Source organism: Lycorma delicatula, chromosome 2 (assembly GCF_047948215.1).
Source record: "Lycorma delicatula isolate Av1 chromosome 2, ASM4794821v1, whole genome shotgun sequence".
Taxonomy (NCBI): Eukaryota; Metazoa; Arthropoda; class Insecta; order Hemiptera; family Fulgoridae; genus Lycorma; species Lycorma delicatula.
Window position 1 is genome coordinate 186,932,640 of NC_134456.1, and position 24,767 is coordinate 186,957,406.

The 24,767-nt window shown below is 29.6% G+C and overlaps 1 protein-coding gene across 3 annotated transcripts in view; it reads right to left on the reverse strand.

Moving 5' to 3' along the window:
• The window catches only part of mtgo (miles to go), a 570,373-nt gene that overhangs the window by 494,455 nt on the left and 51,151 nt on the right, over positions 1-24,767 (reverse strand). Inside the window, exon 1 of one of the 3 annotated variants that reach the window (XM_075356872.1) lies at positions 23,612-23,718. The exons of 1 other annotated variant lie outside the window; for it this stretch is intronic. In XM_075356872.1, the coding sequence (XP_075212987.1) occupies positions 23,612-23,690 (79 nt within the window). In that variant the 5' untranslated portion in view covers positions 23,691-23,718. Of the gene's footprint in view, positions 1-2,090; positions 2,224-23,611; positions 23,719-24,767 lie in introns of those variants that run through there. One more of the 3 variants, XM_075356874.1, reaches the window with a different exon arrangement.

Sequence of the window (24,767 nt, forward strand, 5' to 3'; positions counted from 1 at the left end):
TACAAGCTACACAAATAGTTATCATTATAAACATAAAATAATTAATGATTGAACAAAAACTATAGAACAATGCCGCTACTAATACATTTAGACGACACATATAAAACTTCTAATTTCTTATCCTTAACAAAAATAAAAGATTATCATCAATGTATACATAATCTGAAATAATAATAACACTTTATCGAAGTTAACTGTTATAATCTAGCAATTCTATCGAATGCTTTGTTCTTAGTTGGCGAATAAAAAAATAATTTTAAAGAACAGAAAAGATATTAGTTTTTAAACGGATTTAAATTTTAGTCAGATCTGCAATCATATTCAAAACAATGATATTCTAAAATTACAACTGTGTTAGTTTAGGACTTTCATTTATATAAATATATTAATCTACGTTGAATATTAAAAATTCAGTACAATTTTACGCAAGGTATTTTCTAAAAACAAGACTATAATGTATATACTAATACAGGTAGATGGATGAATTCGTAAACATAAAAAAAATCAAAAGTAAAGTTAAATAATGCATCTGTATTTTGACCAGCATTTTGTAAAATAAATAACTTAAATGAGTTGCAAATTAAAAATTATACAACACAATGACTATTATTTATATTTTACAGTTTCAAACAAGTAATTATTTTCTTTAATATCAAAATACTAAGCGCTTCGGCGCTTAAGACAGATTATCAAAACATCCAAAAGAGAGATAGCAATTAGATGAATTAATAAATAAGAGAAATTTTATTCAATTTATTTACATATCTGACAATATGATAATCAAATTGATTTTCTCTGTTAAGATAATTAGGATACAATTTTTATATATTCGAAAGAGTTAACAATTTAAAAAAAATATATATATATATAAAAAATAATTTTTAAAGAAATAACATTCTTTCTCATTATATATTTTTTTTTTCATACAAAAAATTAGTTTAAAACATGCGAGATGCAAAGAAATAAAACAATAACAAGAAAATTTAAACTGATCACCAATTAATAATAAAAAATATAAATGTAAAATAACTAAAATAAAATAGGGATACATAATAAGTAATCCTAAAAGTAAATAAACCAAACTAAAATAAATACAAGATAAAGAATTGACGATTTGAAAGAGAGAGAGATAGAGAGAGAAAGAAAAGAACAGAAAAATTTAAAATCGTCAAATAAAGGATTAAATTAAAACAGCGTTTACTTTAGGGAGAAGAGATTTGTTTATACGCTGATGTATGAAGAAAAGGTTTTACAACCTCTATTTCACGATATATACTACTATTAACCTAACAGAGATGAGAAAACTACCCATCATTCCCTTTGCGTTAGGTTTTTGAATTAAAAATTGTCTGTTAATACAGCTGTCATGAGACGCTGTCTGATCCCGGTTTAAATCAATATTCAGTCGTATTAATTTTAATCAGATCAGATTAGAATTAAATTAATCACCTTTACTAATCCTGATAGAGTTAGAAAATTATCATCAATCCTGGATGCAATGATCGATGGAGTTTAGTTGTTGGTATTGTAGACTTTTGAAGCTGGTATATATTTAAGGCTAAATAAAATTAATTTCCAAATTAAAAAATGGATTTCTAGCCTATTTTAAAGCATTACAATCTTCGAGTAAATATATATATATATATATATGTAGAGAGAGAGAGAGAGAGAGAGAGAGAGAGAGAGAGAGAGAGAGAGAGAGAGAGAGAGAGAGAGAGAGAGAGAGATGTGCGCGCGCTCATGTATAAAATCAACAGGAAAAAAAACAAATTTCAAAAATCCAACTATAAAAATGTTTAATTTAACTAAAATAAGAAATTTTTGCGGTATACAATAATTTTGATTTTAAAAAATACATCCAGAATAAAAAACATATTGAACATAAAAATGAGGCTATTTTGTTACAACCATTGAAATAAAGACACACAATGAATTTTACTTACAGTACAGTAACAGAAAGAATAAATAAAAATTAAAAAGAAGTAACAGACAATATTGAAGAAGAATAAAAAAGTAAATAAATTAATAATTATAAATTATATTTAATAATGAAATAGTTGATAGAGAAATATGTACTACAATTAACTTACCTATTATTATCAATTATATAACTACACTTAACAACACAGATATGAATATAAATAAAAAATAAAATCAATTAAACCTCCGAACTTTATGTCAATGCGGTGTTGTGCACGACGATACGTGGCACCTAAAGCAGAATCGTTAAATAAATAGTCAAGTATAAGCCAGTTTGAGGTTGATAGTACACGTTACTCTCTTGTTGCCTATAGCAACAAGGAGATAGGCGCTAAGCACAGCTTTGTCAGTAAACACGCAAGCAAGTTTCAATATCATTAACCTTTTTTATACAACTGATTACCTGAATACGACCTATTGTTTTAATAAATTGTCATCCCTTTTTTTTTAAAGTTTACGACCATATCGAAAGGAAAGTGTCCAAATCGAACACTTTCCAATATTAATAAAAATATTAATTAATTAATATTAAATATTATTAAAAACTACACAACAAAATGTGACTACATAAAAAAATTGCGTTAATGTACAAAAAAATTTAAATAAAACGGAAAAATTGTAATTTTATTTTTCGGTTTATTGAAACCATTTTAGCAACAATCGTACATTCGATCGAATAAACAAAAAATCGATACGCTTAAAAATATAAAATCAAATTAATAATTGGCATGTGTACAGAAAAATATTATAATTAAAAAAAAATAGTAATGGTTTTATAACAATGTTTTCGAATTAGTATTTATAGACATTTGCTTTATTTTAAAATACATTTTTTGTTTAATGAGGTTGTTTAGTATATGTATATACTTTATTTATAATAAAATAACTCAAGTTTTAATTCTTTGATGGTTCAAATTTGCACCGAGATGACCTTTAAATAAAAATTAAATTTAGAAATCTTGCACAAAGTTATTACATTCTGACGGTAATCTGAAAAATTATTAATTATTATCATTATTATAATTGTAATCGTAATTATGAATTCATAAATAAAAATTCATAATTAATTAAAATGAAACTTTTAGCGGAAAGAGTGCGTTCAATTTGGCTTAGATTACAAGCAGAATTCGAAGATGAACTTCAAATATATGAGAACACGTTCAAAGAAAGCGAGTGGGTGATTTTTACCAGATTGTTACTTGTAGCTAGTCAGTCTCAACTGGAGAGATTCCAGCAGACCTTTCCGCTTCCTCGTGTCGTTATTGAAAATGAAAATGAAGATTTAACTGTTGTAAAAATAAATGTTGTCTTGTAAATAAATTATAAAAACTGCGCCACGCTTTTATTTAACTAAATATTTTCATTACTTTTAATTTTAAATTTAATAATTATTACATTTATTTATTAGATATTTATATAATTTATTTTTTACCTTTTATATGAATTTCATAATGCATTTTTATATTTGCTAATATATTATTTTTTTGTTTAAAATACTCAATTTGATTGAATTCTTATTTTTTACTTTTTAGAAGGTTTTTCTAATTTATTTCCTTTTTTATATTAATGTTATTTATAAAATAAATTTGATTCTGAAAATATTAACAGCTTATATTAAACGAAAGAGCTAAATCTGCAAATTAAGAATAACCACAAATTAAGCAATTATTTGCAACATTCAGGCTGCTAAAGAGTAAAACTGTAAAAAAAATCGTTTTCTTATAAATTTCTACATCATTAATCATAAAAATTAAAAAAATACATCCTACTTCCTTTAATTGACAACGTGTGTAGTAGAAAAGTAATTTATAATCAGAAAAGGCTCGAAAACAGACTATGTTTTGCAAAAGATTTACTTTGACCTTTAGCAACGAAAGCCATAATTCTAATAATAATAATAGGGAATTCCCATAATAGCGATTAAACTGGATTTCTTTCCAATTCATCGGAATAAATCTAATGTTTCTTCTTTTTCCACTCCATAAAGGTATCATACCCATTATGATACATTCTACGACTCATATCACTAGGAATCATACTATAGGTATCACACCCACTAGGTCGTTAATATCTATAAATTGTTTACTCCATCTTATATCTTGGGCGATCTCGACCTCTTCTTCCAATAGGATTATAATTTACTAACTGGTTAGAGACCCTTTCTGGATTCATGCGATCATGTGAGTGAACCACTATCGGTGACAGCTGTTCAGACTACATACATTATATTCCTTCGAATACCAATATTATGCGTTCTACCTAAAATGTTCCTGAGGTATTTGAATCTCGGAAACAAGATCGTTTATTCTATAACGACTGCCATTATACATTTTTTAAGGTCTCATATTCAAACAAGTAGAAACCGAAATATTATACGAAATTAAAAAAAAATATTTTCGTACTTTATTTTTCAAAGTTATTTTAATTATTTCTTCGATTTGAAGTAATAAACTGTCTCGATTTTATAATACATATCTACTTTCCTATAGTATAAAATATTGCAGTTCTTACGTTGTCTACATGATGAGGTATAATAGCTTGGTGGTTTACAAATATAAAACCGAAAGAATGGTATTTCTCTCCTCGAAGTCAAAACCATAAGACGGTAACTCAATAAACCACTTCTGAAGAACCAGAATTTTCATCGGGTTAAAAGAAGAGAAAAAAATTAAATTCCAATCGAATTCTCTAGTAAACTACTAGCAACTTCTTTTGTTTCTCTATCAAACATATTTTTTATCTGCATAACCAGCCCTTACAATTTGTACCAGATGCATAACTATGCCTCAACTTATCAAATTATCAAAGTCTTCTGGATCACTGAAATGAAGGCCAACAAAATTTTATAAAACAATGTGGGTTTCCTTGTTAAATTTTCTATTTATTTCTCTATAATTTGTTTCATATTACATAAGCACGATAAAGCACTTCTAAATCCTAACAGTAAATAAATGTATCAGTAAATAATGTCATTTAACGATTTAATTAGAAAAGTAATATGCGTACTTTGGAATATTTACAATTCGATAATTTTCGGTGAACGATCTTAGATTATGCTATAACGGTTTCTTAATATCTGGAAAATAAGATTATTAATCAGAAAGGAACCACGAATTTTATAGATTATAGAAAAAGATTGATTGTCACAGATCTGCTTACTGAAACAAGGAAAATATTTCCTATGATCTCAAATTTAATATTTAAAATGAATTACTATCATTACTTTAATATTATTACCTACAAAGTAAAATACCTTCGTTAAAAATAAGATGTTCCTTGTTTTTTTTAAGTAATAAAAACCATAATCCCTCCACATTGAATAATTTAAAAATATCAAAAAGTAAAACACAAGATTTTTCAAAATAATAAGACTGTTTTAAGTTAATGAAAGAAACAATGTACCGATCATGAAATTATTCGGTGTTGATTTTTGTTAATAAATTGTAGTATTCCTTTACCCGCCTTAAAAATTAATGTCTGAATATACATACAACTTTATCTATAATCGTGTGAGAAGAAACAAAACCGACTAGAACAAAATTTGGAATAAATATTTTTCTAGTAAAAACCAACGCGACTAGTTAAGAGTACGAGTACAACACTAATTATAAAAAAAATTAATATTTCAATTTTTAATTAATAGGTTTTCATCGAAAAAAATTAACGTTTTTATTTATTACTTAAATATAAACTCCACAAATTATTCAGGTATTGTTAACACTCTGAAGCATTTTATACACGAAAGGTGCATTAATTGCGAGACTGAGATCGATGAAAAGATGGTACTTGTAATGAATAGATATCAACTGATATAGTTGTCAAGAAGCCAGTACACTGCTTAGTAATTATAACAAGTGACATAAGGCCAATTTTAAAATGTACTTCTTCTGTTATAAATATATAATTCTGGTTAAAAAAAATTTAGCAGACATATTCACGATTTGTTAGATCACATGATTCATGCCGCCTTATAAATGAAGTAAGGAAGTTCAACTATCGGACTTGAAACAGGAAAATTTATTGTTACCAGATCTAGGTTAAGGTATAGCGCAGGGTCAAATATCTAAAGCATCTTACAACAGTCTGAATGAACATTCCAACAGGACCCGTTTCTGCCACAAATTGATGAATATGCGAAGAATAAAACTTCTAAGATAAAAACTGAAACCGCTTTATAATTTACAACATAAATAATACTTAAAGTAAACAAAATAATAAGTAGAATTTCAAAATACGAAACATCGCTAATTCTGTTCATACACGTGTTATTATTCAACAAACACGAGAATAAACAAACAACGAAATGAACATGGAAGAAGAATTTCTGGCATAATTTTAATTTATACAGTATGAGACGAATTATCTTCTCTCTAATGATGATTTCAGACTAAAAATAAACGCACATGAGACAGCGAAGGGTAGAATCAAATCTAACAAAACATAATTTCTTATTTATTCCTCAAAACCTAATAAACTTATAGAACTGCAACGTACCACACTACACGATTGAAAAAATTTAAAACAAAACTATACAAAGATAATAACACGAACGAGTTTGAGAAGGTAATCCGATAGCTCATGAGTTTAAACTCATTTTTACGAGAGATTATCACTAAAGTAAAAACCGTTTCATTGAAAAAAAAAATTTATTCCGAAAAATTTATAAATATTTTTTTATTTCTCTTAAACTACATACCTTATACTACTTCTCTATACAATCGCCACATGAATTAAGACATTTATCGTAGCGATACACCAGCTTCAATATATCCTCGTATTCTTCTGCTGCCAGTCCATTTTGCCACTGATTAACAGCATTTATAAGTTCATCGTCATCCGCGAATTGCTTACCAATCAAAAATTCATTCAATTTCCCAATCAAATGGTAATCAGGAAGAGCTAAGTTCGAACTATATGGTGGGTGATCGTAAATTTCCCATAGTAAATCACGTATCGGACCCGCAACATGTGGACGTGCATTATCGTGAAATAAGACGATGCCGTCGGTCAGCCGCCAACGTCGCCGATTTTGAATGGCACGCCGTAACTTACGTAGTTTCGTAGTAGGCCTCTGCATCTATAGTCGTTCCACGTAGAATGAAATCAATCAGCAGTATGCCAGACCGACCCCAAAAGATTGTGGCTATCAGTTTGCATACAAATGGCTGTGACTTGATCTTTGTTGGTCTGGTTAGTGATTGAGAATGAGGCCATTCACTTGACTGCCGTTTTCTCTTTTGGGGTATAATACGAAATTCATGTTTCTTCTCCGGTAACAATTGAATTTAGGAGCTAATCACCTTTTTCTGTGTAGCGGATCAAAAATTGCAAAGCAGATCCCATTCGAATTTTTTTGTGACGTTCCATTAAGACGTACGGCACCCGATGTGCACATACATTTCTGCAGCCTAAATGGTCATGAACAATGCGACCGATAGTAGTTCTTGAAACATCAGGAAAAAGAAGGGCCAGGTCGGAACTTGTTTAGCGACGATCTTTTTTTATTTCATCATCGACGCGTTTCAACAAGTCCTCGGTGACTATAGAGGGCCTCTACGAATGTCCATCATGCACATTAATTCTGTTATTTCTAGACCTTTCACACCATTCTCGGACGTCTTTTTCATTCATTACATTAACACCGTACACAGCAACCAATTGCCTATGAATTTCAGCCGGCATAATGTTTTTAAAAAACGTATGATTCCACCTATTTCACAGTCGGCTACAACATCGATTTTATAAAGTAATAACTCACACGTAATCAAAGATACTACAACGCAACAACTTATAGACAACAATGCAATGTGCATACTACTAACGTGGGCATATAGTTCGCCAACCTTATGGAGGGAAATTTCCCAGCGGTCTTTATTTTAGAGATATACCTCGTATTTCCTTGTACCGAGTAAAGGAAGTATTGTAATCACGAAAAATTTCTGTCTTCAGATTTCAACGGAAATATCCATTTTCACCATCCCTGAATCAATTTTCACTAGTTTCGGCGTGACGTCTGTACGTACGTATGTATCTCGCATAACTCAAAAAAGAATAACCGCAGAATGTTGAAATTTTGAATTTAAGACTGCTGAGACATCTACTTGTGCATCTTTGATTCGACTTGACCAAAAATGTCCAAAAAAAAGAAAATCCAAAGAATTTGAATTTTAGACTTTTTTTATCTCCAGTAATAAATTTAATTGAGAGATTTCAACGATATATCATAAGTAGTACTTATTTGCATTGGTTTCAGAGTCAAAATAAAAATTTTAATTAATGAAATATTTGGATCTTACAAGGAGGAGGTACATTGGTTCGAATCCGACTTCATTTCCTTTTCTTTTTAACTTTTTTTTATATAATTTAAATATATTGATTTATTAATAATTATTAACCTCCGATTGTAAAAAAAAATTACAATAAATAATAATTCAATAATAACAATTTAAAAAAATCAGAAGTTATTACTGAAATAAAATATTATGTACTTTTTTTTAAATGTGTATATGCAATTTAATAAGCGTACAAGGAAGACATTCGGTGTCCACATCAGATTTTTAATTATGAAATTTGTTTTGAGTAGATTATCATGCGCAATCCCCATAAAGATGCTTCCATAAATCTGCCAGCGCTAACTTTTACAACCATATTGTATGTGAAACAGTGTAATACGTATGTTTTAGTATTTTACCTAGATGCTATAATGGATTTAGTATAATCATACTGATTACGGGAACTTGTTCCCAAAAGAAATCGTCGAACAGAAAGATAAAAGTTGCAAAATGAACTTAATAACATTTATCAAAAATTTTTTGAATTGAATTTACTGCATATTGTCGTGTCCGTAAGCTGTAGCTTCACAAGTGGTTGAAATAGGCTTAAAATATCTTACGATTTTACTTAACCGATAAAGTTTCCATATGAAATCCATTTCAGTTTCCGATCGGTAAATTTCGTGAATAATCGTCAATTTGACTTTTTGGAATCATTACAAATATTTTTCGGTTTCAGTTTTTTTAAATTTATTTAACTGTAAATTACATGCAGTGAAATTAATTGCAATTACTCAAAGCGGAAATAATCTGTTTTAACATTTATTTACTTGTATATTGTCAGTTACACACTAATAAAACCAATTAATTATGTGTATACATTGACAGCGTCCGATTATAATTAATGACATAAATATAAATAATTAATTCATATATACAATGAATTATACATTATTTCTTCGCAGAACTGTCAGCATAAATAATTTAATAAATGAAAACTGATAATTCCATTTCACTAAAAGCAAACGACTACGGACATCAAGTGTTTCAACTGCACAAGTAAGATATTATTAGTTAAATTATAATTATTAAATTACTATCTGGAAGTGAGCGTAAGGGAAAGCGTTCTGACTAATACTTTCTAATCATTTAAAGTATTGTATAACCTATCGTTTATATACTGAAAACATACTAATAAAAACTATGGGCTAGCGCGAATACACATAAATGCGCACGTAAAACCAGACAGTGGGAAAGGGAATGTATACTTCATAAAACATAAAACAGACGTAAGCATACTGTATTAAATTATGCCTTTAAGTAAAACTTTAAAATAAGTTTGATAATTAAAATGGAATAAGTCTATTAAAACCTAAATTTAGATAATCTTTAATATATCTTGCAGACTTTGTTTACGGAAATAGATTAAAATTTATATAAATTCAATATGATTACATTTAAAATAAAATATTTAACTGTACGTATGGTATTTTTTGTTCCCTGATTTCATTTCAGATACTTCTCTTAGTATAAATGTGACAATTATTTTTCCGAAATTCTGCCTATCCATTTCCTGTAACTAAGTTAAAAGAATGAGGAGACATATTTTGATGAAACTTACAAATTCATTTTTAAGAATAAAAAAAAATCCAACAAATTAAAGACATAATTGGTAACTCTAAAATATTTGATGGGGACTTCTCGCTCCTTTCAAGTCGGTTGAAAATAGCTATTTGATTTTTTTTTGTACCAGACAGTTAAGTGTACAGAATTCAGAACGGTAAGTAACCCATAATTTAAGATTATGTTCTTAATTTTTAACCTATTAAAACAACACGGTATAGTTGCAATGTATATGAAACATTCAATCTCTGTTACTACATAGTTTAGCACAGCGTATCATGTGTAAACCGGCTTAAGATAGGTCAACAACATTAGCATAAAATGCCCATACCTCTTCCTTTCGTTGAGGCAACTGAAACTTGCAACGACTGAAATTCTCAAAAATAGATGTAAGACAAAAGAAACAAGCCGAATTATAACAGGAAAGCCTCTGAAAAATGCTTGCAAATTTGTACCATACCATAACGGATATGATTACAAGGTTAAACAAATTACGCGTAAATCAAATACAGTAAAAAATAATTAATAATAATGCATAAATAAAAAAAAATTAAATACTGTGGGCGCAATAATGTCAGCAGTTACAAGAACCGTAAATAATTCGAAAAAGTAGCTTTTGATAAATACAAATTTAAGTTACACGAACAAATCGCTTACTATTTATTCTTTATGACGATCTATGTAATATAAAATGTTATTGCAACAATTCATACGCTTAGATTATTACTTCCCACATTAAACGACTTAATATCAAGTGACCTTTTCTTTTATTCTAATAATTATAATTCTACGAAAGTAAAACTCATATTAAAAACAACTCTAGAATAACAATATAGATACAAACAACTTCAATTTAATTAAAACCTTTGGATATTTAATTTTCCATATTAAAAAAGTGTAGGTCGAAAAAGAAATTAAATCGATGGGAAAATAACCTAAAAAAATTAATAAAATAATAATAATAATAATAATAATAAACAGAGAGAGAGAAAGAAAGAGAGGGTGTAATGTCCATAACTGGCCAACCTATAGTTTCTTGGTTAAATTTAATTGAATCATTTTATTAATGAAACCGCCTTATTGCAGACTTCATTTTTTACACTTACATCTATTAACCTGTTAATTATCAGACGTATTGTGAAAAAATAAACAACATATAGAATAATCGCATTAATTCATACTCTCTGTTTTCCTGTTTACCCTCCGGGAATTACCGTTCAGGTATTAATTCAGAGGATGACATGTATGAGTGTAGTCTTGTACTGTCTCAGTTCCATCGTTCCTGAGATGTGTGGTTAATTGAAATCCAACCACCAAAGAACACCGGTATCCACGATCTGGTATTCAAAGCATTAATTCATACTGGCAAATTCATTCCTCCTTCTCACACGCGCTCTCTCTTTCCCTGTATATATTTTTATGTGTGTGTGTGTGTGTGTGTGTTGTGTGTGTGCGCGCGTGTGTGTTTGTATAAATATTCCATTTTTGATATCCGTTCATGACATTTTGGAATCCACCCAAATAAAAATAATCGTTTCTACCGATCTCCGTGACGGAGTGGTAGCGTCTCGGCCTTTTATCATGAAGTCCCGGGTGGAAATTTCAGTCGAGCATTACATTTTTCATACGCTACAAAATTTTCATTTCCATATTCTCTACAAGATTTGCGCTTCTGTGGTGAATTAATATATTAAAAAAAAATCGTCAATATATATAAAATATGAGGGATATCTCTAAAATAAAGACCTCTGGGAAATTTCTCTCTTTCAGGTTGGCGAACCTGTGTTGCTCATGGAACGCCAGTAATGTACACACAGCATTGTTGTCTGTAAGTTGTCGCATTGTAGTATTTTGATTACGTGTGTTATTACGTTATAAAATGAATAGGAAAATCGATGTTGTCGCCGACTGTGAAATACGTGGAGTCATACGTTTTTTAAACCATCAAAATGTTAAGCCGGCTGAAATTCATAGGCAAGTGGTTGCTGTGTACGGTAATAATGTAATGAATGAAAAAGACGTCCGAAAATGGTGTGAAAGGTTTAGAAATAACAGAGTTAATATGAATGATGAAAAACGTTCGGGGAGGCCCTCGATAATCACCGAGGACTTGTTGAAACGCGTCGATGATGAAATCAAAAAAGATCGTCGCCCAACGATTTCTGACCTGACTCTTCTTTTTCCCACTGTTTCAAGAGGTTATCAGTCACATCGTTCATGCTTCAGAAAGGTTTGTGCACGTCGGGTGCCGTACGTCTTAACGGAACGTCACAAAAAAATCAGAATGGAATCTGCTTTGGAATTTTTGATGCACAGAAAAAAGTGATTAGAATTCAATTTTTACCGGTGATGAAACATGGATTTCGTACAACATGCCAAACAGAAAACGGCAGTTACGTGAATGGCGTAATCTTCAATCACAACCAGACCGACAAAGGTCAAGTCACAGCCATCTGGACGCAAACTGATGACCACAGTCTTTTGGGATCGGTTTGGAATATTGCTGATTGATTTCATGCCACGTATAAATGCAGAAGCCTACAGCGAAACTCTACGTAAGTTATGGCGCGCCATTCAAAAACGGCGTCGGCCTGCTGCACGATAATGCACGTCCACATATTGCGGGTCCGACAGATGATTTACTAAGAACATCTGGATGGGAAATCTACGATTACCCACCACATAGTTCGAACTTAGCTACTTCTGATTACCATTTGTTTGGGAAATTTATAGAATGTTTGGGTGGTACTCAATTCGCGGGTGACGAACTTAAAAATGTTGTTAATCAGTGGCTAAATGGACTGGCGGCAGGAGAATACGACGAGGGTATATTGAAACTGAGGTATCGCTACGATAAATGTCTTAATTCATATGGCGATCATATAGAGAAGTAGTATAAGGTATGTAGTTTAAGAGAAATAAAAAAATGTTTATAATTTTTTTTACAAAGAAACGGTCCTTACTTTAAAGATAACCTCTCCTATAATATAATATCGTGGGTTTTAGTAGGATATATGAACCAATATATTTAATAGGTAAACAGAAGAATTAATTTCTTTCCAATATTATATGTGTTAACAGAAAGAAAGTCCCTTCGCAATGTTATGGATTTCACATTCCAAAACTTTCGGTTCTAAATTAGTAAAAATGTTTATAAAGAAATAAAAACAATCTCGTCTTTTAAGAAAAAAAATTACCAGAGGCTACAAAGATTTTTTTACTGCATTAAACTTAAAAAAGTATATATTATTGCTGGTTGATTTCTTTTAAAATTTTGATCTGATAATTTTTATGGCGGTGAACACCTTTTCTTTCGTTTTCCTGTTTATCCTCCGGTAATTACCGTTCAGCTAATACTTCAGAGGATGATATGTATGAGTGTAAATGAAGTGTAGTCTTGTACAGTCTCAGTTCGACCATTCATGTGACGTGTGGTTTATTAAAACCCAACCACCAAAGAACACCGGTATCCACGATCTAGTATTCAAATCCGTATAAAATAAAAGTAACTGCCTTTAGCAGAACTTGAATGCTGGAACTCTCGACTTCCACATCAGCTGATTTGGGAAGACACTTCACCAATAGGCCAACCCGATGGGTAACGGCGGTGAAGACCTACGAAAAAGTAAACCTTACTTTTATAATAATTAAAGAAATTCTCGCAGTAAACAAAAATTTAGTCAACACTGTACAGGAATAAAACTACTGTTGAAGTAAATACTATATCTTATTAAGTATGGTAATAAAATAACTCAGTCTCGGAGTGGACTGTAAAGGATTATTTTATAATAATAATAATAAAATAAAAGAGAGATTTTACTCTTACAAAATAGGTGAGGAAGTGTTAGAATAAAATGATGAATTTTGTTCTTCATTGTTGTACTTTGCTGAATCCTCGAGAATGTTTTATTTTAATCTATTCTTGCTAATTTTTAACAAGATATTATGTTAAAAATTATATAATCGTAATTATTCATTTTTTAAATTATTTTTTTCTTTTTGTAACGCTCGTACATCTTAAAATTATGTATATATAATATATATATATATACACACACACCAACATCCTAGTACACGGATTCGCGCATCTATATGTTTACTTGCGTATCTCGTCGCGGTCAATTCTTTTTTGAGGTAGGTGCAGTTACAGCAAGTCGCGTCGCGCATACAATAACAGTGGCAGTGGCAGTGGCTGTGTTGGTTTAACCGCTGCGCTGAACACCGTCGCACCCCTTAAAAAATAAAACCGGGCAAAAATGATTTTTAGATATTTATCTGAAGAGTATTTACAAACCCATATCTCATTTAGTATAGTCTGAAATGGGGAAAATTTGCAATCATTGTTCAAAATCTTTTCATCTTTCTTCACCCCTTTCATGGTTGAATTTCAAAAATCCTAGAAATTAGTTTTTATATATTCACATGAAGATTACACACACCAACAATCAAGTTGATATCTACATTTTTTAAAGAAAATTTTTTAAAAAATAGTAAATTGCATTGTTACTCCATTTTAATACTTTAAACTAGGAATCTTTTCTTAGTGTACACTTACACCGTAAGAATGTGTACACAAATTTTCATCAATTTATCTTTTAGCAGTTTTTGCTGGGCGTTGTTTACGAATGCCTCTCGACAGATATTATACAGTTTAAATATACAGAATAAAGAAGTAATAAAACGAAAAATAATAATCAAACTACCAAATAAAACCTTTTTTAAAAAAAATATATTGTATGAGAATAAAACTTGTAACATTCAAAGCATGAAAACTAAAAAAAAATACCTCTCAATAATGAAAAATATCGGTCAATACTTTTATGCATTTTAATACTACAAAACGAGTCAGTCACTTTATTATTGAACCTCTTTTGAACAGGTAGTCAAACACAATTAAAAGTTTTATAACAGATGTCGATTTTTAAGCGGGAAGTTATAAACATATATAGTACCATCAATTTTTAAAATGTTCTCTTTTTTCTCACGGGAAATTCAAAAAATGTTTTTAGATTTGCGACATTCTTTACCTTATTTTATTTTCAAGTTTCGTATGTAATAAAATGTATAACAAAATTTTGCAGCAGATATAATTATAAAAAAAAAACTTTCCCACAAGTAAGATTACAATCAATACTTTATTGTACTTGACCGAAAGAGAAATCGTACAAATAAAAGTAGGAAAATAAAAACTGAATATCTGCTAACCTAAAAATAAACTATTAAAAAAACTAAAGTACCAAATAAACGTATATAACTCTATATGTACGTTTTTATATTATTTAATTCGCTTATAATATATTATATAATTAATAATCTTTTTTTAATCACTTCATTGAAGATAAATCACTTTTCATATGTTTTTATAAATTGAATCGTTAAATTTTTTTAATGGTAAGCCGTATAAATAAGAATGAGCTTTATAATTTAGGACGAAAACAATAAACAAAAACTACTAAATAAATTATGCCTATATTTTCGGAGGCAGTATTTTTTACCACAAGATTCCTGCATAATCATTGAAATAATAATGAAAAACCTTTTATCCGGTTAAGTAGAACCTCCAGATCTCTCCCAATATTTATATATACGAGGTCCATAAATAAAATAATGAAACTAGTTTTTTTTTTGGCAGCCAAAGTGGCAACATTGTAAAGTTACTAGTAAACATATGGTTATATGAACAGCTGATTTATATAAGGTATAAATATTTTTAGTTTATTGTTGCCACGTGAGAGGTAAACAAACTTTTCGTGAAACGAGTTTTTGTTGTGCGTTTCAAAAATGAGTGATACTAACTATGAGCAAGGTTGTGCAATTTAATTTTGTGTTGAACTGGGTGAGAATGCAAATGAAACTTTTTCAAAACTGCAAAGGGCGTATGGAGATGACGCTCTGTCACGAGCCCAAGTTTTTAGGTGGTTTAAAGCATTTTCAGATGAGCGGAAATCAGTTAACGTAAATGGCGCCCAACATTGACGACAATGTTGGGCGGATCAGAGACTTGATACGGTACGACCGGCGATTAATTGTTAGAATGATTGCAGAACAATTGAATTTGAACCGTACCACAGTCCTTCAAATTTTGACAAACGAATTGGACATGAAAAAAGTCTGTGCAAAATTGGCCTCAAAAAACCTCACTTTTGAACAGAAAAACAACAGGGTGTAAGTGTTCCGCGATTTTCTAGGGCGAATTGAAACTGATCCTTATTTTCTAAAAAATGTTATTACTATCTTGGATATTTGAGTACGACTTAGAAACAAAACGCCAGAGCAGGGCGTGGCACACTTCAAACTCACCACGTCCCAAAAAAAAGCAAAAATGAGCAAATCAAAAATCAAAACCATACTAATTTTTTTCTGCGCTGGTAATGACATTGTTCATAAGAAGTTTTTGCCAACAGGACAGACTGTAAATCAATATGTATACCGAGAAATTCTTGAAAGACTGCGGAAAAGAGTTGCCCGCATGAGACCAGCCATCAAAGACAACTGGATGCTGCATCATGACAATGCATCATGTCACACTGCACTCTCAATCAATGAGATTTTGGCAAAGAAAAACATTTCTGTAGTTCCTCAACCACCTTATTCACTTGACTTGAGTCCCTGAGACTTTTTCCTGTTCCCGATTTTAAAAATACACTTCAAAGGACACCATTTTGGAACAGTAGAAAACATTTTTAAAAATGTAACCGACCATCTAAAGGATATTCCACTTTCTGAGTTCCAACACTGCTATGAAGAGTGGAAAACCCGTTTGAAGCATTGCATGGCTTCCCAAGGGAACTATTTCGGAAGTGATAGAGTTCATGTATAATTGGAGTGTAAATAAAAAGTTTTTCTGAACCAGTCTCATTACTTTATTTACAGACCTCGTGTGTGTGTATATATATATATGTACAAGAATAACGGTTTCAGTAGATAATTTTTACTGAAGTCAATAACCATGTGCAAAGCACAGTGATGCCATCTGGTTAGACCATTGATTCTCAAACGTTTTCGCCCACATTGAGAATCAAAAATTTTCTAGCTCTCCCCAAAATTTTAAACTTACCATTTGAAAATCAGCAATTAAAGGGTTTTGATCTAGTTTTAATGACAAATTGTAAGGTATTTAATGTAACGTTACAGACTTTGAATTTTGTTCATTTTGTACAGAGTATTGAAATCTTTAATGATTGAGGCTGTAAAATGATCATGTTACAAAGTTATTAAGCTGAGAGTGGGTGATACATGTTGCAATCTCAATCTTTAATGATTTCAATACCTCGGCAAAAACAAATAAAAGCCAAAAACTGCAACGTTATATTACAGAGCTCACAATTTGTCATTAAAGCTAGATCAGCTCGATCAAAACCCTTTAATTTCCACATTTATTTGTATCAATATGTTGCTTAAATTGGGAGATATGCAGCATTAAAGATAAAAGAAGCCTTTTATCTTTAAAGTGGAATATTTAGGTTCGGAAAAATCGTAGACACAAAAAAATTAATTAAACCTATAGTCTTAAATTTTTTAACGATTTTATTGTAGTTTACTGAAAAAATTCGTTTCCCCCATGCGCTTGATCAAACATGAAGAAAAACTTTCAAATTTTTTAAACTTTTCTTCTCACTAATCTTTTTTGTTTAATTTGATGATTTTTGAAATTTGTAATATACTGTCAAAAGCTTCAAGCTTTAATTTTTTTTATTCGTCCCTCAAGGCTGTTTGGTTGCAAAGTTAAAGTAGTTTAAATACAATCATTTTTCATCACAAAATATAAGTGTCCCTTTAATATTTTTTACTACTACAGTAGGCATTTAATTTTAGTTTGAAATATCACGAAAACATTATTTTTGCCTTTTTTAATCAGGCATCGCCTTCCTAGCCCGACTGAACACCACCAATTTTCTGTGGACCTTCTATCACCTCCCCCTGAAAGTCACCAGTGCCCACAAGGGGGCGTTATCGCCCATTTTGAGAACGAATGGGTTAGACAGAACAATAAACCCCTCTTGCCCGCCCCGCCTAAGCCAGCCGGCAGATCGGTTGACAAGACAGGAGCAAACCTTCAGTTCACTTTGTGTACCGGAATAAATATTTAAGTGAACAAATATATACAATATTTCAAGTGATTAAATTGTATTTAGCAACTAACTGAAATCTAATTAATCAATGAATGAATGAAGTAGAAAAAATAAAAGAAAAGACATTGAAGTAATCGATCATAAAATCAACCAGTAATTCGCCATTGTGACAATGTACATGATGCCACCACATTTACGAATAATGGAGGTTACGCTGAAAATAAATTAACACTAAATTCGACAAAACGTTAATATTTTGATATTCTTAATTCAAATATAAGGTCGATAGGAGTATAATAAATGAACAAAAATGTTTCAGTTTATAAGGAGTCTAAAAAATTCTATTACTAAGCCACTTAATGTTTCTGTGAAATTTGTTAACAACTACTATTAGATTACTGAGACTTCTCAACATTTTTTTATACATTACTTAATAACCAACTGCAAAATTTCACACTTTAAAAAGTATTTAATTTACAGGTAATAAAAGACTATCAACATATCTTCTAACGATAAACATGACACACTCAAATAAAAGTAACAAGAAATCAGACACCAAAGCACGGTGAAAAACGTCATGTAATAAAGTTGAAACAAATTAGTAATAACAATTTATTTCTTTTACACAAAATTACAAAATAAAAAGACGATGACAAGTGGTTTAAAGAGAACTACACATAAATTAAAAATTAATAATTGTATAATCTGCTGAATCACACGAAAATGCGTTCACGTTCATTAGAGCAGATTATTACATCTTTTATTTTAAACGCGATTACATCAGCTTAAACAATATCTTTAATTTTATTCCAAAAATGGACGAGAAGTAACATACTGTTGAAAGCTTTCAATTTTGTCAAACGTTTATAAGTGTCGCTTAATAGAATGTACACGAATATCACAAACCGATGTGAATGAAATCTAAATTATTAAAATGTAACAGTACTTACCCGAAAAAAGTACTGGGTAGAAAGATCGATTAGATTTTTGGTACAAGTAATCAAATATAGTTGTAATCATAAAAAAATTAATAAAGAAATATAATGTAACTTGTTACGTTCATTACGTGTGATGATGTGTTAGGTTCCATAACCAAAACGTTTGCTGGTCACCAGACTAGAATATAATTCTTAAAACTGGAATGGCTATTCCCAAGATATCAAGTGTACGGAAAATAAACGAGCTACATAATAGATAATAAACGTCATGGACTAATTTAATAAGGTTTTAATTTGATCTCTAATAATCCCCTAAAATATTTATAGTTAACGATGCTCATAATTAGATTTATTTATTTATTAAATGTTATACAGAAAAACCTTATACTATTGAGACCTAACCAAAACTCCAAATTTAAGTTTCAAAAAAAGTTCAATTATAATCATAAAAGTATAAAATACCGGTTATTGTGATAATTTCATAACAAGCCATCCACATTATTTAAACCATTATTTTAACATTATTCTATTAAAAAAAAACTAGTACTCTAGCCTATATGTACTATTATACATCTACTTCATTTGAGAAAACTTTTTTCGATTAAATTTATTTTTCTTTTTACATGTAAAAAAAAAATAATAATAAATTTACTTATTTACAAAATAAATAAATTATATTAATTTTCTTTTTACAATCTCAACTTCGTATAAATTAACAAGAATCTTTTAAAGGGTTGAATTTTATTTTATTTTTTCATTCGACATTAATGTTTGTATCGATTATATATTTTTTAGCTCAGAATTACGAACACAATTGAATAAAAATCATTCTATACTAATAAATAAATGTAAATTATGTGAATCTTAATTTTAAAAAAATGAAATTTATCTTGAAGCGTGAACTTTTTTACCGTTTCCTTACTTAAATTATAGAATTGTTTAATAACTCAACATGTGGTAAGTGAATAATAAAAAAGTGTTCAATTATTTTGAAATAATGAAAGTAAAATTCAATAGAAAATTATTCTAATTTTACAAGAAAAAAAAATAAATATAAACAACAATTAAAACTAAAATTAAAGATAAAATGCAAAAATAAAAAACTGAATGATAACTATTGTTGCGTAATTTAAATTGATTAGCTGTTGCACAGAATCTTTACAATAATGGTTTAAACTAAGGTAATTAATTATAAACAGCGTTAATTAACGAAGTTATGATCTGAATTTTTATGAGAAGCTAGAACAACAGATTTAAAAAAAAAATTTCTAATAGTACTTCCCAGACCATTACATTACAAAATTATAATAGATATTCTTTTATTATTTTTTTAAACTCTTTTACTAATGATTTAACTACCCTTTTTAAACCGCTTACATTCAAGAATTTTTAACATAAACTTGGTTTTTAAGTTCATTAAATATTTTGTTCAGAAACTGTTTTGAATAAAATTATACAATTTTCATATCCTCTAAAAAGTAATAAGATAGTTTTATTTAGCGGTACAGCATACAAAATTACTGTATTATTAAAGATAAAGCTCATTTAGCAATTTTTATATAACATAGCTGTGTTATTTGTAGCTCGATGAACAGCAGATATTTTTCAATATTATTACAAAACTAAGAACTGAATATAGTAAGTCAGTTAATCCTTTCGTAACTAATCTTCTAATAAGCTAATACGAATAAAATGCTCTATACTATTTAATAATAAAATAATACATACTGAATACATATAAATAACGTATACATATAATTAAAGAATTAGATGTAGATATTAACATAAAGACGTCTATTAAATTATAATTTTTAAAAAAACATTATTTTTAACAAATTAATCTTATTCAACTCGTTGGAAAATTCTCGTTCGAAAGAAAAACAGCTCTTATGTAAATCACTATTAAAAAAAAGACTACGAAAATACTATACAGTCTAGTCAACTTCAATTAGCACCCTGCTGTTGAACTAGCACGAAGACGATGTCTCTCATACAGCAGCAGACTGGCGCCAACGATCTGATAGGCTGTGCAACATTTTATCGGCAGACCGGCCTCTATCAGCAAAGAAAAAATTAAAACCGACACACACTCACCGTTTATCAATTATGTCCATCAATCAGAATGAAAATTGCCAAAATTTGAAGTATTTTATCTTTAAATTATAAGTCGATGAATACAAATCAATTAAATACGAGTAAAAATTAATATTATCACAAAATTTTAAAACATATAAAATTATTTTTCAATGAAATATAATCAATAATAAAGTCTTAACCGTACTACTTTTCCAACAGACACAGTCAGGAGTAAACGTCCTTCAAGAAGAAAAATATTGTATTGATTTTTATAAAGTTTAAAGGTGAAGTTTGCTAACCAAGTTATACTTGTATAGCAACATTATCAGTTAGTTGTTATAAAGAGGACGTGACAAGACAAAACGAGCCGATAATAAATCGATTTTAATGTAATCCATCTCGAACATAACTTCGGTATAAGAAGGAAAAAACATACGATAATTTAATTATAATAAATAAAAGCTCGACGTTCAATGAATTATTTAAAAATTTATTTCAAGATAAAATTACTGCAATTATAGTCATATCCATAGCCATAAACAGACATGAGGATCCTAGGTTTTTATTGTTTAATTAGGTTGAATATATCTTGTCAAATTACACTTCAGCTTAGATAAATTAATTGATAATTACAGTTGTGCATGATTCTGCAGAGGAAAGGAACTAGCTAATATCTGACTATACCTAATTGATTCCAATATCAATGGATTTTAATATTCCAGTTGACAGTGGCATTAAAGAGATTCAGCTCTATCTAAGTAAAGCTTATAATTCGACCAGAAAAAGTTGTAAGTTTTTCGAGTCAAGTAGAACGAGAAAGTTAAGAGTTAAACCACAGATTTATTTCAATTTTCAAGCTAATAGTAGGTGATATCAAAAAACTTTACTTAGATTAGTTTTAGGCCCTTATCCAAAGAATAGTAGAAACTTTAAACGAATCCGATATTTTACTTAATAAGAACGTGAAATATATATATACAGAAAGTGAAATATATAAATGTATATATAAACTTTTGAATTGAAGGTGGTTTTGGAGTCTAAAACATATTTAAGATAAGTCGAATGATGGTACCTATTACAATAGGTAGTTTTTATGAAATCTACCTAATACAAGGATGATTTCCATGATAACATATGCTTTTGTAGTATAGAAGTAATAAAATCAGATATATTATTTATTTAGTAAAAAAATGTTACAAATCAGTCATTCCAGATAATTTACAGAACTAAATCTAAGAATTGCAGGAAAATGAAAGCATGTAAACTCGACAAACAAGCAACACATTATACTAAGACCACACAACCCAGAATTGTTAAAAAAAATCCTTTTAGCGGCACGGATATGTAAATACTATAGTTGTGCCGTTGATAAACTGAATTTACTGCTTAACGTGAAATATTTTAGTCAGTCAGCCGAACCTGTTACGTGAAATTTTTGTTCTGTTTAGATTTAATATGAATTTTTAGAAGAGTAAACTAGTTTTTATTTCAGAGCATAATCACAAAAAAAATCTTACATGCAGATGCAAGAATTATTTCGGAATATTTTTCCTGACAAGCGTGTGCCGAATAAATCGAACACACAACATTTGCTAGATCGGTTTCACAAAAATAAAGGGATAGAAGATAATTTTCGCTTTGACTGCTTACATCCGAAGTTGTTGAAATTAAATTAGAAAAGTTGCGTAAATTCTCACAATTTCTACAAAACGCTTAAAATTATGACTGTTATTAAAAAGTAACAAAAAGTTCAAGAACTTGCAGAACATGATAACAACAACCAAAACCGTAAAGTTTTCTTCTGACCGTCCTATTTCAACATTTTTTTTTTTTGACCTCAGGTATCTTAAACTCATATTATCAATTTTTTTCTCTGAGGACTTTTGAAAAGTACTGTGGGTAAAAAACCCTCATACCATTGAAGAATTGAAAACAAACATAAAATGTACTATTGAAAAAATGACAGAAGCTATAAATGATAAGTTATTTTTAAACCTGCTCAGAGACTTCTACAAGCTTAAACATTTACCTAAGAAACGGACGGACACCTTCAACAATTATTACGTTTATAAAACTTTCTAAAATTAAATTAAAATTCTTTAACTAAATAGATATTGTATTACTGATTGATTTAATATTTTTTGGTTTGTTTACTTCTAGACAACCGAGCAATATGGGTCACGATAAACATAATTTGTCATCAAAAACAACTATATCTCACAAACTAGTTGATAGAAAAAAATTAGTTTTATACTGTATTAACAATTTTGTTCCGGCGTTCCTGTAGTGATTACAAAACATCATGCACAATTTCCCCTGTTTTCCGGGAATACAACTACAATGTCTTTTATAAGACTTTACTTAACAAAATAATTTTTTAAGAATATTTAAGAAGTGCAGTCGCTTCATGTAAACGCAGAATCAAATCCAGACCTAGTACGTATCAATTTATGTGACTTTTCTTGAAAGATAGTGTATTTATTATTAACAGACGATCGAAATTTTCACTCGTTATCAATTGAAAACTTAACCTTTGTTCAAACTCTTTATACAAATTGTTAAATTTAACAATGAAAATACATACGTAGCGTGCTAGTCTCGTTAAACCACATGCTTCAATGTTTCAGTGTAAATAAAAAAGAATTCATACCGTAACTGGGGATTAAATTCGTGGATTCGTTTATTCCTAAGACAACTTGTTTCTGCGTAACGTAAACTATAATACTCATACAACAATAACAATAATTACAGGTATAACGTAAGTATCATCTTCGTAAAAACAAAATTAAAGATAAAAAATAGAAACACGAAAGCAGCTAGTACAAATCCTGCGAAATAAATGAAGACGTTAAATTTTAGTACTTCCATGTTAATAATGTATCAAAACAAAATTGCCAGATGGCTGTAAAACAATAATTATTATCAAAGTTTACAGATGCAACAAGAATCATTCAAGCAAATGAATAACAATGCGTCAACAGTTCACGGATACAGCAGAGGCACAGACGTATTAATATTACTTACTTGACTGACTGTCAACTAAACAATACAATAAATATACAATACACCCAATGAATACAATATTACGAGAAGTGATAATTAATGAATGGCAATGAAATATATATATTACTACATTACACCACGCCGCAAGCAACATAGCAGAGCCATTTATTCTTGTAATTTCTGACATAGTGATGACATTCATTAATTATGAATAGATAAATAAATATCATTTTTAGATTAATTTTTATGCGTTGTAATGTTTGGTTTAATGAAGATAGAAGATGGTTGATTTATATGTTGATACATCTATAAATACTTCCAGGAATATTAAAAGATTCAATTTGAAGGTGCGTCCACAATTTTATCTTGTATCACTTTGATGTATGATAAGTACAATGGCCTTTCGTCAACCTATAAAATTCTTCTTAATTATTAAGCTTGCCATAGAACGTGCGTATCATCAACTCGGACCATCACATATAACAATATGTAATTGATTTCATTTAGGTTAAACGCACCGAAGTAAATAAACAGTTCTAACCAAGACATTTTTTCCTGTTTGGCCTCCGGGAATCACTGTCGGATATTACTTCAGAGGATGAATGAGGATGATATGTATGAGTGTAAGTGAAGTGTAGTCTTGTACAGTCTCAGGTCGACCATTGCTGACATGTGTGGTTAATTGAAACCCAAACCACCAAAGAACACAGGTTCTACTACTCAAATCCGTATAAAAGTAACTGCCTTTTGAACGTTGAAACTCTCGACTTCAAAATCAGCTGATTTGCGGACACGTTCACCAC